Source organism: Rhinoraja longicauda, chromosome 15 (genome assembly GCF_053455715.1).
Source record: "Rhinoraja longicauda isolate Sanriku21f chromosome 15, sRhiLon1.1, whole genome shotgun sequence".
Classification (NCBI taxonomy): Eukaryota; Metazoa; Chordata; class Chondrichthyes; order Rajiformes; family Arhynchobatidae; genus Rhinoraja; species Rhinoraja longicauda.
This window is the reverse complement of record NC_135967.1, coordinates 41319227-41334541: the sequence shown is the minus strand read 5'-3', so window position 1 is coordinate 41334541 and position 15315 is coordinate 41319227. Positions and strand designations below refer to the sequence as shown.

The 15315-nt window shown below is 46.1% G+C and overlaps 1 protein-coding gene across 7 annotated transcripts in view; it reads right to left on the bottom strand.

Annotated features, from left to right (window-relative positions):
- tenm1 (teneurin transmembrane protein 1) overlaps nucleotides 1-15315 on the bottom strand; it is a 1669493-nt gene that overhangs the window by 238351 nt on the left and 1415827 nt on the right. For all 7 annotated transcript variants that reach the window (XM_078412545.1, XM_078412546.1, XM_078412547.1 and 4 more), the window contains one exon: nucleotides 4950-5193. In XM_078412545.1, the coding sequence (XP_078268671.1) occupies nucleotides 4950-5193 (244 nt within the window). The remainder of the gene's footprint in view (nucleotides 1-4949; nucleotides 5194-15315) is intronic.

Genomic DNA, 15315 nt, shown 5'->3' with positions numbered 1-15315 from the left:
GTTAGAGGCAGGAAACATGTTCCCAATGTTGGGGGAGTCCAGAACAAGGGGCCACAGTTTAAGAATAAGGGGTAGGCCATTTAGAACGGAGATGAGGAAAAACTTTTTCAGTCAGAGAGTTGTGAATCTGTGGAATTCTGTGCCTCAGAAGGCAGTGGATGCCAATTCTCTGAATGCATTCAAGAGAGAGCTGGATAGAGCTCTTAAGGATAGCGGAGTCAGGGGGTATGGGGAGAAGGCAGGAACGGGGCACTGATTGAGAATGATCAGCCATGAACACATTGAATGGCGGTGCTGGCTCGAAGGGCCGAATGGCCTCCTCCTGCACCTATTGTCTATTGTCTATTGAATACACATTGAACTCCACTTTCAACTTTCAATGGAATTCAAATTTGCAAAAGAAACAGAACAAGGCTCATAACGTTGGACAGTTTCCGAGACAATGCTTTATTGGCCTCTCCATCCACCGCCTTAAAATTTGAACCAGCGATTGTTTCTTTGAGATAGCAAAGGGAAGAATGTTCAAGGTGCCGGATGATTTGCCAATTAATCTCTGTCTTCGATGCTGTTCCACTTTGTGAACCTTGTTGGAGCTGCACAGTATTCCATCATGAACATGCAGCCGCTCTGAGCATCAGGGACTTTCCAGGCACATTAGTACACCGCTCCACTACACAATAGTGAATAATGAAAGGCCTGGGTCGTGCGGATGTGCAGAGGATGTTTCCACCAGTGGGAGAGACTTGGACCAGAGGGCACAGTCTCAGAAGAAAAGGACACACCATTACAGGGCCCTAGTGAGACCGCACCTGGAGTACTGTGTGCAGTTTTGGTCTCCAAATTTGAGGAAGGATATTCTTGCTATTGAGGGCGTGCAGCGTAGGTTCACTAGGTTAATTCTCGGAATGGCGGGACTGTCATATGTTGAAAGATTGGAGCGACTAGGCTTGTGTACACTGGAATTTAGAAGGTTGAGAGGAGATCTTATCGAAACGTATAAGATTATTAAGGGGTTGGACACGTTAGAGGCAGGAAACATGTTCCCCATGTTGGGGGAGTCCAGAACAAGGGGCCGCAGTTTAAGAATAAGGGGTAGGCCATTTAGAACTGAGATGAGGAAAAACTTTTTCAGTCAGAGAATTGTAAATCTGTGGAATTCTCTGCCTCAGAAGTCAGTGGAGGCCAATTCTCTGAATGCATTCAAGAGAGAGCTAGATATAGCTCTTAAGGATAGCGGAGTCAGGGGGTGTGGGGAGAAGGCAGGAATGGGGTACTGATTGAAAATGATCAGCCATGATCACATTGAATGGCGGTGCTGGCTCGAAGGGCCGGATGGCCTCCTCCCACACCTATTGTCTATTGTCTATTAGAAAGGAGATGAGGAGGAATTTCTTTAGCCAGGGGGCAGTGAATCTGTGGGATTCATTCCCACAGATGGTAGTGGAGACCAGGTCTTTGGGTATTTTTAAAGCGGGGATTGAGAGGTTCTAGATTAATGAGGGTGTGGGAAGAAAGCAGGAGAAGGGGGTGAGAGAGAAAGATAGTTCAGCAATGATTGAATGGCAGTGTAGCCTCAATGGGTCGAAGAGCCTTAATTTGCTCCTGTGACTTATGAACTTATGAACAACAGTATGCATATTCATGTGTCCAAAGTAAAAAATAAAATACCTCTGGAAGTGTTGGTGTAGTGATGGTAATATCTCAGAAAGATCCTGAGAAATGGTAAAGGGCGGTTTGATATTGTGGGATACCATAATATTAGGAGAATAGCTATTCATCTGAACCTACACCGAAGGAAATTAGTCAGAACCAAAAAATTAGGAGAAATGTGGAAACGAGGAACTGCGGATTTTGGTTTACACAAAGTGCTGGAGTAACTCAGCGGGTCAGGCAGCATCTCTGGAGAACATGGATAGGTGATGTTTTGGGTCAGGACTCTTCTTCAGACTGACAAAGGGTCCTGATCTGAAACGTCATCTATCTATGTTCTCCAGAGATGCTGCCTGACCTGCTGAGTTACTCCAGTATTAGTGTCCTTCCCCATCAAATAGGAATTATATATATATCTTTCTGTTTCTGCAGAGCAGTTCCCAGTTGTTTATTCCAACAGTGTAGAATATTGAAAAAATGTACCAATGATTGTTTTTTTTTTGGACAATGCTGTCCTCTCAAAATGATCGTGCTATTGCAGTCACTTCAGATTAGTTAAGTACGACTAACACAGAAGCACACAAGTGGAATATCATAGATTTGCTGTTTTTAGTAGTATTGCTCTGTCCACAATCAGGTTTGTGAAGCCATCATCCTCTCCTTCGACAAACACATCAAACACATCACAAAGACAACCTTCTTCCACCTCAAAAACATTGCCCGTCTCCGTCCATCCCTCTCCTCCACAGCTGCAGAAACCCTCATCCACGCCTTCATCACCTCCCGTCTGGACTACTGCAACAGCCTCCTCTATGGCTCACCCTCAAAAATCATCAGTAAACTTCAATACATTCAAAACTCCGCTGCCCGTCTACTCACCCACTCCCCGATCCGTGACTATATCACCCCCGTCCTTTACAAACTCCACTGGCTCCCCATCCCCCAGAGAATCCAGTACAAAATCCTCCTCATGACCTACAAAGCCCTCCATAACCTGGCCCCATCCTACCTGACCGACCTCCTCCACAGGCACACTCCCACCTGCACCCTCCGCTCTGCTGCTGCCAATCTCCTATCCCCCCACATCCGGACCAAACTCAGATCCTGGGGGGACAGGGCTTTCTCCATCGCTGCTCCCACCCTATGGAACTCACTACCCCAAACCGTCAGAGACTCCTCCTCACTCACCACATTCAAAACATCACTGAAGTCTCACCTGTTCAGTACTGCCTTCAACCACTGACCGTCACCTCACCTTCTGTCTCCTTTTTCTGTTCGTTTACTTATTTATCTATTTATTCACTTCTCTATGTTCTAGTAATCCCTGTAAAGCGTCTTTGAGTGTTTGAAAAGCGCTATATAAATGTAATGCATTATTATTATTATTATCATCATCCTCCATTAATTACCATTGAAACATGAATGGGTGCAACTGAGGAATATTTAGTTACAAATCAAACATCATAGAAAGTTGAGACTACACCACCTTAGTGCCCTTTTAATTAATCTACTATTTATTTATTAATATCGAACAATTTCTCTACCACTTAATATTAACCACTGCTCTATTCCTCTCATGATTGTTTAGACCATAGACAATATGTACAGGAGGAGGCCATTCGGCCCTTCGAGCCAGCACCGCCATTCAATGTGATCATGGCTGATCATTCTCAATCAGTACCCCGTTCCTGCCTTCTCCCCATACCCCCTGACTCCGCTATCCTTAAGAGCTCTATCTAGGTATATACCTCTATAAGATTACCCCTTATCCTCCTGCGCTCCAAGGAATAAAGTCCCATCCTACTCAACCACTCCCTGTAGCTCAGCCCCTCGAGTCTTATTTAGTTTAGTTTAGTTTAGCGATACGGCACGGAAACAGGCCCTTCGACCCATCGAGTCCGCACTGACCAGCGATCCCCGCACATTAACACTACCCGACACACACCAGGGACAATCCCTTGGTGGCGTTATCAACTTATTATTAGTTCACAAGTTCACAAATTATAAGAATAGAATTAGGGAATTCGGCCCACTGAATCTATTCCGCCATTCAATCATGGTTGATCTCAACCTTCTAATCCTATTTTCCTGCCTTCTCCCCATAACCATTGACACCCATTCTAATCAAGAACTAGTCTATCTCTGCCTTTAAAATATCCACTGACTTGGCCTCCACAGCCCTCTGTGGCAATGAATTCCACAGATTAACTACCCTCTGACTAAAGAAGTTCCTCCTCACCTCCTTTTTGGAAGAGCGCCCTTTAATTCTGAGGCTGTGACCTCTGGTCCTAGACTCTCCCACCAGTGGAAACATCTTTTCCACACCCACTCTATCTATGCCTTTCATTATTCTGTAAGTTTCAATGAGGTCCCCCCTCAACCTTCTAAACTCCAGCGAGTCGAGGCCCAGTGCTGTCAAGCGCTCATCGTGTGCTAACCCACGCATTCCTGGAATCATTCTTGTAAACCTCCTCTGGACCCTCACCAGACCCAGCACACCCTTCCTCAGATATAGGGCCCAAGTTTGCTCACAGTAGTGCCAGACTTAGATTAGTGACTGCCACACATAATGTTAACATACACAGCTTGGAGAAGCGATAGGTAGCTTTACATGTCCGACTTGCTGCAGTACATATAAATGTAGACCATAGAAAATAGGTGCAGGAGTAGGCCATGTGGCCCTTCAGCCCAGCAACGCCATTCAATAAGATCATGGCTGATCATCCAAAATCAGTACCTCGTTCCTACTTTCTCCCCATATTCCTTGATTATGTTAGCCCTATGTCTAACTCCCTCTTGAAAACACCCAGTGAATTGACATCCACTGCCTTCTGTGGCACAGAATTCCACAGATTCACAACTCTCTGGGTGAAAAGGTTTTTCCTTATCTCAGTCCTAAATAGCCTACCCCTTATTCTTAAACTGTGACCCCTGGTTCTGGACTTCCCCAACATTGGGAACATTTTTCCTGCATCTAGCCTGTCCAATCCTTTAAAAATGTTTTATATTTCTATAAGATCCCCTCTTGTCCTTCTAAATTCCAGTGAATACAAGCTTAGTCGATCCATTCTTTCAACATTTCAACAGTCTGAAGAAGGGTCTCGACCCGAAACGTCACCCATTCCTTCTCTCCTGAGATGCTGCCTGACCTGCTGAGTTACTCCAGCATTTTGTGAATAAATACATTCTTTCAACATATGTCAGTCTCGCCATCCCGGGAATTAACCTACGCTGCACTCCCTCAATAGCAAGAATGTCCTGTTGCTGTCTGCAAGAAGAGATGGGAGTGCAATGTGTACCTGGTCTCCAGTGGTATGTTGCTGTTGAGCACCCAGCTGTTATGGAGCTGTGCTGTATCTTGTTGGGCGTTGGCTGGAGGCTCAGTGGACGCTGGGCTGAGGTTGCTTTGCACAGTCATTGTGTTTCTCTGCAGCGTGTCCAGGGAGTGGGTCTGTTGGCTTCGACAGGTGCAGCCGTGTGGAGGCGGGGGTGGCGGTGGGAGGGGCCTGAACGTGAATTTGCTGTGACATCCAGCAGGCAGTTCTGGAAAGAGAAGAGGCAACAATTGTCATTAGACTTCAAGCAACTCCACACAAACATTAAAAAAAAAGTGCATCAAACTCGAACATACCAATTTAAACTTGATTCCAGATGCCAACTTTGAAAACGCACCGTTTGGTTTTATATTTGCAAAATGTCGTTTAAAAAAAAATTTGTGCTGAGATGGACCAAGTCAATCATGTAATCTGTAGACAAAGTAGAATTTGCCGGAGAGAAAGAGAAACAGCGAAAAGGCTCAGCTTGTGTCTGGTATCCAGCAAGTCTGTCTGAGAGCCTCGTATAGAAATAAGGTTTATGTTAAATAGGCCTGTGGTTCTGTCGCAATCTTCCCAGGCCATTATTGAACACTTAGACGACATTTGAAATGTGCTTCTGTTACATGGGTAAATCTGGGCCAGGGAGCGCTCTTAAAGATTTGGTGGGCCGAAGGACCTGTTTCTGCGCTGTATCTCTAAACTAAACTCTAAATTAAACTAATCTCAACGGGCCAGGCAGCATCTCTGGAGAACATGGATAGTACATAGTAGTTTCTGGGCTTTGATTGTTGATCACTCACATGACAAGATAGAGACTGTATACATTTGGTGCATAAAGTATTTGGCAACCTATTCAGTAAAGAGTTTAATTTATTGTAATGTATACTTGGGTGCAATGAAATTCCTTGTTCACATGAAGCTCACAGAGTAAACAGTATACATACAATAGATATAAACACAACAATGAATACAAGTGGAAAACAGTATCACGGTGGAAGATTGTAGTGCAATCTGAAAGTAAACATAGCACAAAAAGTAAGGAAATTTGTGTTTGGTAGATTATTTCTTTGTTGTAACAATGCTTCTTGGCAATAAATCTTATACTGTTGGAAAGCCTGTTTATTTCCCTTTTAAATGGTGCCACATTTGTAAGGAACATGCATTTGTGGGATGAGCAGCAGAGCTGAGTATATGGGTTGCGCCCATGAAAAATTTGCCAAATCTCTGCCAATGCCAAACAGCTTATTCTGCCATTGACTCTTGTTCGGTGTTGTTTGGTGGATTGGATGATTGAAGTCTGAAGAAACAAGACATATTGGCAATTTAACAATTTATTCATTTAATAAACAGGAGCCACAGTAGCGTGTGGAAGAACCATACACAGCCATAACAGCCTGGCACCTCCTCCTCATGCTGGTCACCAGCCTGGTCACACACTGTTGTGGGATGGCATCCCATTCTTGTCAGCACCTGGGGGTACCAGAAGCTCAAAACAAGAGTCAATAGCAACAGCAGAATAAGCTGTTTGGCATTGGCAGAGAAGATTTGGCAAATTTTTCATGGGCGCAACCCATATACTCAGCTCTGCTGCTCATCCCACAAATGCATGTTCCTTACAAATGTGGCACCATTTAAAAGGGAAATAAACAGGCTTTCCAACGGTATAAGATTTATTGCCAAGAAGCATTGTTACAACAAAGAAATAATCTACCAAACACAAATTTCCTTACTTTTTGTGCTATGTTTAGTACAAGAAAGTGCAAGAATGGAATCAACCGAAGAGGTCAAGTTAAATGCAAGAGTACATGGCAAATCTCCACAAAGGGGATGTGAAAGGGTTCTTTGCTCAAGAGTCTGATAGCCAAGGGGAGGAAGCTGCATCCTAGAGCAAAGATAATAGAGAAGAGCAAGATAGACCACTCGACCCTAAAAACCGTAGCATGTCATGGCGCCATTTTAGTAGGCGGAAACTTGCAGAAACATTTTAAAAGAAAAGTAACAAAAATCTGTGAAGTAATATTCTGCATTTTTATGATACCATCACACATACTATTCCCCCCACAAACACTGATCACACTACGAGAGGCATAGCGATCGGCGGGATTTGCCTACTAAAATGGCAGACGTTCCGCTCCTTTACGTACTACACTTCAGTATAGGCGATTTCGACGGAGTGGTTCATCTTGCTCCTCTAGTATCTTTGATCCTAAGTCAGGATGTCCGGTCTTTCAAACTCCTGTACCTTCTCCCAGAAGGTAGAAGAGAGGAAAGGTTCATGACCTCGGATGCTGTCTGTGTGGAGTGTGCACGTTCTCCCTGTCGATGCGTGGGTTTCCTCCAGGTGCTCAGATTTCCTTCCACTTTGCAAAGATTTGCGAGTTCATAAGTTATAGGAATGGAATTAGGCCATTCAGCCCATGAAGTCTACTCCGCCATTCAATCATGGCTGATCTATCTCTCCCTCTCAACCCCATTAGCAAATTTGCAGATGATACTAAGTTGGGGGGTAGTGTGAATTGTGAGGAAGATGCAATAAGGCTGCAGGGTGACTTGGACAGGTTGTGTGAGTGGGCGGATACATGGCAGATGCAGTTTAATGTAGATAAGTGTGAGGTTATTCACTTTGGAAGCAAGAATAGAAAGGCAGATTATTATCTGAATGGTGTCAAGTTAGGAGGAGGGGGAGTTCAACGAGATCTGGGTGTCCTAGTGCATCAGTCAATGAAAGGAAGCATGCAGGTACAGCAGGCAGTGAAGAAAGCCAATGGAATGTTGGCCTTCGTAACAAGAGGAGTTGAGTATAGGAGCAAAGAGGTCCTTCTACAGTTGTACCGGGCCCTGGTGAGACCGCACCTGGAGTACTGTGTGCAGTTTTGGTCTCCAAATTTGAGGAAGGATATTCTTGCTATGGAGGGCGTGCAGCGTAGGTTCACTAGGTTAATTCCCGGAATGGCGGGACTGTCGTATGTTGAAAGGCTGGAGCGATTGGGCTTGTATACACTGGAATTTAGAAGGATGAGGGGGGATCTTATTGAAACATATAAGATAATTAGGGGATTGGACACATTAGAGGCAGATAACATGTTCCCAATGGTGGGGGAGTCCAGAACAAGGGGCCACAGTTTAAGAATAAGGGGTAGGCCATTTAGAACGGAGATGAGGAAGAACTTTTTCAGTCAGAGGGTGGTGAAGGTGTGGAATTCTCTGCCTCAGAAGGCAGTGGAGGCCAGTTCGTTGGATGCTTTCAAGAGAGAGCTGGATAGAGCTCTTAAGGATAGCGGAGTTAGGGGGTATGGGGAGAAGGCAGGAACGGGGTACTGATTGAGAGTGATCAGCCATGATCGCATTGAATGGCGGTGCTGGCTCGAAGGGCTGAATGGCCTACTCCTGCACCTATTGTCTATTGTCTATTGTCTATTGTCTATTCTCCTGCCTTCTCCCCGTAACCCCTGACACCCTTACTAATCAAGATTCTGTCAATCTCCGCCATAAAAATATCCATCGATTTGGCCTCCACAGCCAGGTCAATGGAGGAGATTCTTGATTAATAAGGGTGTCAGAGGTTTTGGGGAGAAGGCAGGAGAATGGGGTTTTGAGGGAAAGACTGATCCATCGATCCAATATCCATCGACTTGGCCTCCACAGCCATCTGTGGCAGTGAATTCCACAGATTCACCAGCCTCTGACTAAAGAAATTCTTCCTCATCACCTTTCTGAAGGGACGTCCTTTTATTTTGAAGCTGTGTCTATCGTAGGCATCGAACTAATGTGAACAGGTGATTGATGGTCGGCATGGACTTGGTGGGGCGTATGGCTTGCTTCCATGCTGTTTTTCCAAACTAAACTAAAGGATTAGGCAAGGCCCTAATGCTATTTTCACTTGGGTAAATAAACTGCTCCCACTCACTGTCTCGACTCACTTGAATATTAACTACAATGGGGTTTTGCTTATAGATTGTGGGCGCAGCATGGACTTTTATTACTTGGGGAAGTCAATGTTTGAGGAAATTGGACAAGGAATAAAACAAGTCAAGGTCTATCGCACACGGTGATGAGAATAACCCTTCCAAAGATCAATTGGTTCCAATTTCATAATGGACTTCAATTAATTCTGCAAAAGTTATTGATTTCACAGCAAAGGTATGAGGGCAGGAGAAAGAAGGATGAACCAATTTGTCACAATATCTTAATCACTGCTACAAGAGTTGTCAGAAGCTGAGTATTTTAGAGCCATAGAATTACACAGCACAGTGCTTTTAGCCCAAGTGTTCTTTCTGATCATCAATCCCACTTGCACTAATCTCCTGTTACCAGCTTATAGAGGTGTATAAGGTTCGGGTAGATGCACAGAGTCTTTTGCCCAGAGTAGGGGAATCGAGAACCAGAGGACATAGGTTTAAGGTGGGGGGGGGGGGGGGGAAGATTTAATAGGAACCTGAGGGGTAACATTTTTATATATAAGGTGGTGGGTACATGGAACGAGCTGCCAGAGGAGGTAGTTGAGGCAGGGACTATGGCAATGTTTCAGAAACAATTAGTCAGGTACATAGACAGGACAGGTTTAGAGGGATATGGGCCAAATGCAGGCTGGTGGGACTAGTGTAGTCTAGTGTAGTCAGATCTTCGCGCTGATCTTCACGGAGACGTGGCTCAACGCACTGGTCCCCGACGGGGCTGTGGAGCTAACAAACCGCTCACTACATCGTGCTGATAGAACAAAGGACTCCGGTAAGAGCAAGGGTGGTGGGCTCTGCATCTACATTAACAATGACTGGTGCACCAACCACACTGCAATAGAGAGCTACTGCTCCCCAGACCTGGAGTACTTACTGCTCAAATGTAGGCCATTCTATCTGCCGCGGGAGTTTACGGTGGTCATCATCATGGCCGTATACATTCCCCCACAGGCTAATGCTAACCTAGCACTAGCACAGCTGCACTCGGCCAACGGTGCCTTCATTGTTGCAGGGGACTTCAATCAGGTCGACCTACGAGCCTCGCTCCACAAATTCCATCAGCATGTGCAGTGCCCTACCAGGGGCTCAAACACACTGGATAAGGTGTACACCAATGTAAAGGACGCCTACAGAGCTCTCCCCTGCCCACCCCTGGGACAATCCGATCACCTCTCACTGTTTCTACTGCCCGCATACAAACCCCTCATCCGCAAGACCAAACCCACAATAAAGACGGTCAAAATATGGCCCGAGGATGCCACCCTACAACTCCAGGACTGCTTTGATCGCACCGACTGGGACCTGTTTGCACAACAGGCCACCTACGGTTCAGAGATAGAGGTAGACTTGGAGGAATACGCATCCACTGTGCTCTCCTACATCAACTACTGTGTGGAGAATGTCACGGAGGACAATGTGATAAAGATGTTCCCAAACCGGAAACCCTGGATGAACAAGGAGGTACAGAACCTGCTGAGGGCACGCAACAATGCCTTTAAATCTGGTGACACTTCAGCATACAGTGTTGCCAGATCACACCTAAGCAAAGGTATTAAAAGGGCCAAAGACACCCATAGGCAACGGGTGGAAGACCACTTCAACACCACGGACACCAGAAGCATGTGGCAGGGTGTCAGGGACATCACTGGCTACAAGAGCAGCCCTGCCTGCCCCCACAGCGATATGGCATTGACCAACGAGCTTAACACCTTCTTTGCCCACTTTGAAACTGGCAAAACCACCTTGAGTGAAAGAACCCCAGCCGAGGCGGTGGAACAGGTCTTGCAACTGAGCACACAGGAGGTACAACGCGCTCTGCAAAGGGTCAACCCACGCAAGGCTGCAGGACCGGATGGAGTTCAAGGAAGGGTACTGAAGGACTGTGCTGAACAGCTGGCTGAGGTATTCACCAGGATCTTTAACCTGTCATTATCTCTGGCTACGGTCCCCAAGTGCCTGAAGTCGGCTATCATAGTTCCGGTGCCGAAAAAAGCAAAGATCTCCAACCTGAACGACTACCGCCCGGTTGCCCTAACGCCGATAGTCATGAAGTGCTTTGAGAGGCTGGTCCTCTCACACATCAAATCCAGCATCCCTGACTCACTGGACCCACATCAATTTGCATACAGGGCAAATAGATCCACAGAGGACGCCATCTCTCTGGCTCTTCACACTGTCCTGACTCACCTAGAGAGACAGGGCACGTACGTGAGGATGCTATTCATAGACTATAGCTCCGCCTTCAACATGGTCATCCCCACCAAGCTCATCACCAAACTCCACCAGCTAGGCCTTAGCTCGTCATTATGTGACTGGATCCTGGACTTCCTGCTGGAACGACCGCAGGCAGTGAGAATGGGCCCGCACCTGTCCTCCACTATCACCCTGAGTACCGGCACACCACAGGGCTGTGTTCTGAGCCCCATGCTCTACTCCCTCTTCACACACGACTGTGTTCCTGCATTCGACACCAACACCATTGTCAAGTTTGCAGATGACACAACGGTGATCGGGCTGATCACCAACGGGGATGAAACAAACTATAGAGCGGAGGTGCAGAACCTGGCGGACTGGTGCTCGGATAACAACCTGTCCCTAAATACCACCAAGACCAAGGAGCTGATCATCAACTTCCGTAGGTCACATAACGGGGAATATGCCCCGATCTCTATCAACGGGGTCAGTGTGGAGAGAGTGTCCAGCTTCAAGTTTCTGGGCACTCACATTTCGGAGGACCTAACATGGTCCAATAACACTGCTGCGCTGGTCAAGAAGGCACAACAAAGACTGTTCTACTTAAGAACACTGAAAAAGTCTGGTCTACCCCAACAGCTGCTGACGACCTTCTACCGCTGCACCATAGAGAGCATCCTAACGCATGGAATCCCTGTGTGGTACCTCAGCTGCACGGAGGCAGAAAGGAAAGCTCTACAGCGTCCATAGAGCTCAGAGGGCCATCAGAACACAGCTACCAGACTTGGAGGGCATCTACAACACACGATGCCTCAGAAAAGCCACCAGCATCCACAAAGACTCTTCACACCCCTGCAACAGTCTGTTCGAACTCCTTCCATCGGGCAGACGATACAAGGCCTTCTATGCCTGCACCTCCAGACTCAGGAACAGCTTCATCCCCAGGGCCATAGCTGCTATGAACCGGTCCTGCTGAGCCGGATGGCCACAACGCATAGATCAACTTGCACTTTACCCTGTCCAAAACTGTTACAACTGTTCGTTTCGTTGGGTTGCTGCTGTCTAAATTACCTAAATTATTGCATCGTATGGGAGGCGCATTCCCAATCTCGTTGTACCCCTGGGTACAATGACAATAAAGATATATTGTATTGTATTGTATTGTATTGTATTGTAGATGGGACATGTTGGTTGGTGTGGGCAAGTTGGGCTGAAGGCCTTTTTTTCCATGCTGTATCACTCTTTGTTCAAGTTATGGGCCAGGCAATGTTTTACAAATCTCTATCATACATTTATCATAACTTCCTTTGCCCTTGCATTTTATGTCTCAGTTAAAGACTAGCTCCGATTCACCTTCACCACATCATCTACATGTGCTTTCACCTTCAGGAGTCCTTGACTTGACCATTCATTGTCTATGTCCTATTCTTGTTCGTCCATTACCTTGCACAGCGGGATTAAATTTCTTATGTCATCAATCTGTCCACTTTACCTCTGATCAATATCTTCCTGTAACCTAAAACTATCCTCCTTACTATCAACGACATCGCCATTTTTTTGGTGTCATCTGCAAACTTATGGATCACGTCTCTTCCATTCATATCTAAATTGTTAATGCATACAGTATAAGAACCAGGAAGGGTTCTAGTACCGATCCCTGCGAAATCATAGATTTTCAATCGTAAAAACAACTCTCTACTATGAATCTCTGCTGTGATGAGCGACTCATCTCCTGTCATCTCCATTTACTGACTCCATTTACACCTAAGTTTAGTTGAGAGATACAGCGTGGAAACAGGCCCTTCGGCCCACCGAGTCTACACCAACCAGCGATTCCCGCCCATTAACACTATCCTACACACACTGGGGACAATTTACATTTATACCAACAAACCTGTACGTCTTTGGAGTGTGAGAGGAAACCGAAGATCTCGGAGAAAACCCATGCAGGTCACAGGGAGAACGTACAAACTCCATACAGACGGCACCCGTGGTCAGGATCAAATCTGGATCTCTGGCGCTGTAAGGCAGCAACTCTACCGCTGTGCCATCGTGCCACCCTATCGGACTTATATCCACCTCTTTAAGACTGAAGATGGACACAAAATCATGGAGTAACAGCGTGTCAGGCAGTATCTCGAGAGAAAAGGAATAGGTGATGTTTCGGGTTGAGACCCTTCATCAGACATCTATTCATTTTCTGTTTCCTTTACCTATTCCTTTACCAGTTCCATCCTACACATCTATAAGACATTGGTTAGGCTGCGTTTAGAGTATTGCCTGTAGTTTTGGTCGTTCCATTGGAGGATAGATGTGGCAGTGTGGGTGGAAACCGAAGATCTCGGAGAAATCCCACACGGTCAAGGGGAGAACGTACAAACTCCGGACATGCAGCACCTGTAGTCGGGATCGAATCAGGGTCTCCGGCGCTGCAAGCGCTGTAAAACAACGACTCTACCGCTGCGCCACCGTGCTGCCCTCGCGTTGCCTCGGCAAGGCCAGTAGCATAATCAAGGACGAGTTGCATCCTGGCCACTCTCTCTTCCATCCTCTCCCATCGAGCAAGAGGTACAGAAGTGTGAAAAGCACACCACCAGATTAAGGGACAGATTCTTCCCAGCTGTTATCAGGCAACTGAACCAACCTATCACAAACTAGAGAGCAATCTTGAGCTACTATCTCTTTGGAGACCCTTGGACTATCTTTGATCACACTTTACTGGATATCTTGCATTAAAAGTTATTCACGTTATTCACTTTATCATGTATCTGTACACTGCAGATGGCTCGATTGCAATCAAGTATTGTCTTTCCACTGACTGGTTAGCACACAAAGAAAGCTTTTTTATTGAACCTGCCAATTTAGTTTAGACCCACCAGAGTACCAATTGCAAACCTGCCCTCCATGATATTGGTTCCCCTCCAGTTCAGGTGCGACCTCACCCTCTTGTACACATAGTATAAGAAAATAACTGCAGATGCTGGTACAAATCGAAGGTATTTATTCACAAAATGCTGGAGTAACTCAGCAGGTCAGGCAGCATCTCAGGAGAGAAGGAATGGGTGACGTTTCGGGTCGATACCCTTCTTCAGACTGATGTCAGGGGGGTGGGACAAAAGAAGGATATAGGTGGAGACAGGAAGATAGAGGGAGATCTGGGAAGGGGGAGGGGAAGAGAGGGACGGAGGAACTATCTAAAGTTGGAGAAGTCGATGTTCATACCACTGGGCTGCAAGCTGCCCAGGCGAAATATGAGGTGCTGTTCCTCCAATTTCTGGTGGGCCTCACTATGGCATTGGAGGAGGCCCATGACAGAAAGGTCAGACTGGGAATGGGAGGGGGAGTTGAAGTGCTTGGCCACCGGGAGACCAGTTTGGCCAACGCGGACCGAGCGCAGGTGTTGAGCGAAGCGATCGCCGAGCCTGCGCTTGGTTTCGCCGATGTAAATAAGTTGACATCTGGAGCAGCGGATGCAATAGATGTACACCCTCTTGTACAGGTCACCTCTGCACCAAATGATATCCCAATGGTCCAAAAATCTGAATCCCTGCCACCTGCACCAAATCCTCAGGCACACATTCACCTGTCCTAACTTTCTATTCTTACACTCACGAGCACAGAAAAGAGCAGTCTTGGCATCAATTGCTAGGAATATCATCAATCTTATCCTTTTTCTTGTACGGAAAATAACCATTCACATCTTTTGTATCCATTTCACTCTTTCTGTGGAGCTATTGCCTCTTTTATTTTATGGGCATTAAACTTGATGAGAAACCTACTTAGCAGCACTTTATCAAACGCTTTTTGACATCTAAATAAAAACGCAAAATATTAGAACGTACTCAAAGTGCTGGAGTAACTCAGCAGCATCTCTAGAGAACATGGATAGGTGGCGTTTCAGGTTGAGACTCTGCTTCTATTGTACTAAATGTCTGAATCTTCTCCAGCGCCTTGTTAAACTCCAATCCGAAAAAGGGTCTCCACCAAAAACGTCCCCTATCCATGTTCTTCAGAGATGCTGCCTGACTTATTGAATTACTTAGCACTTAGTACCTTTCTGTGTACTAACCAGCATCTGTTGTTCTTTGCTTCTACAAAGAATTGGAAATACTGAGCTTATTAGGTAGCATCCATGTAAAGAAATAAAAATATAGGTTTAAGGTGAGGGGGGGGGGGGGGGGGGGGGGGGAATTTTAATA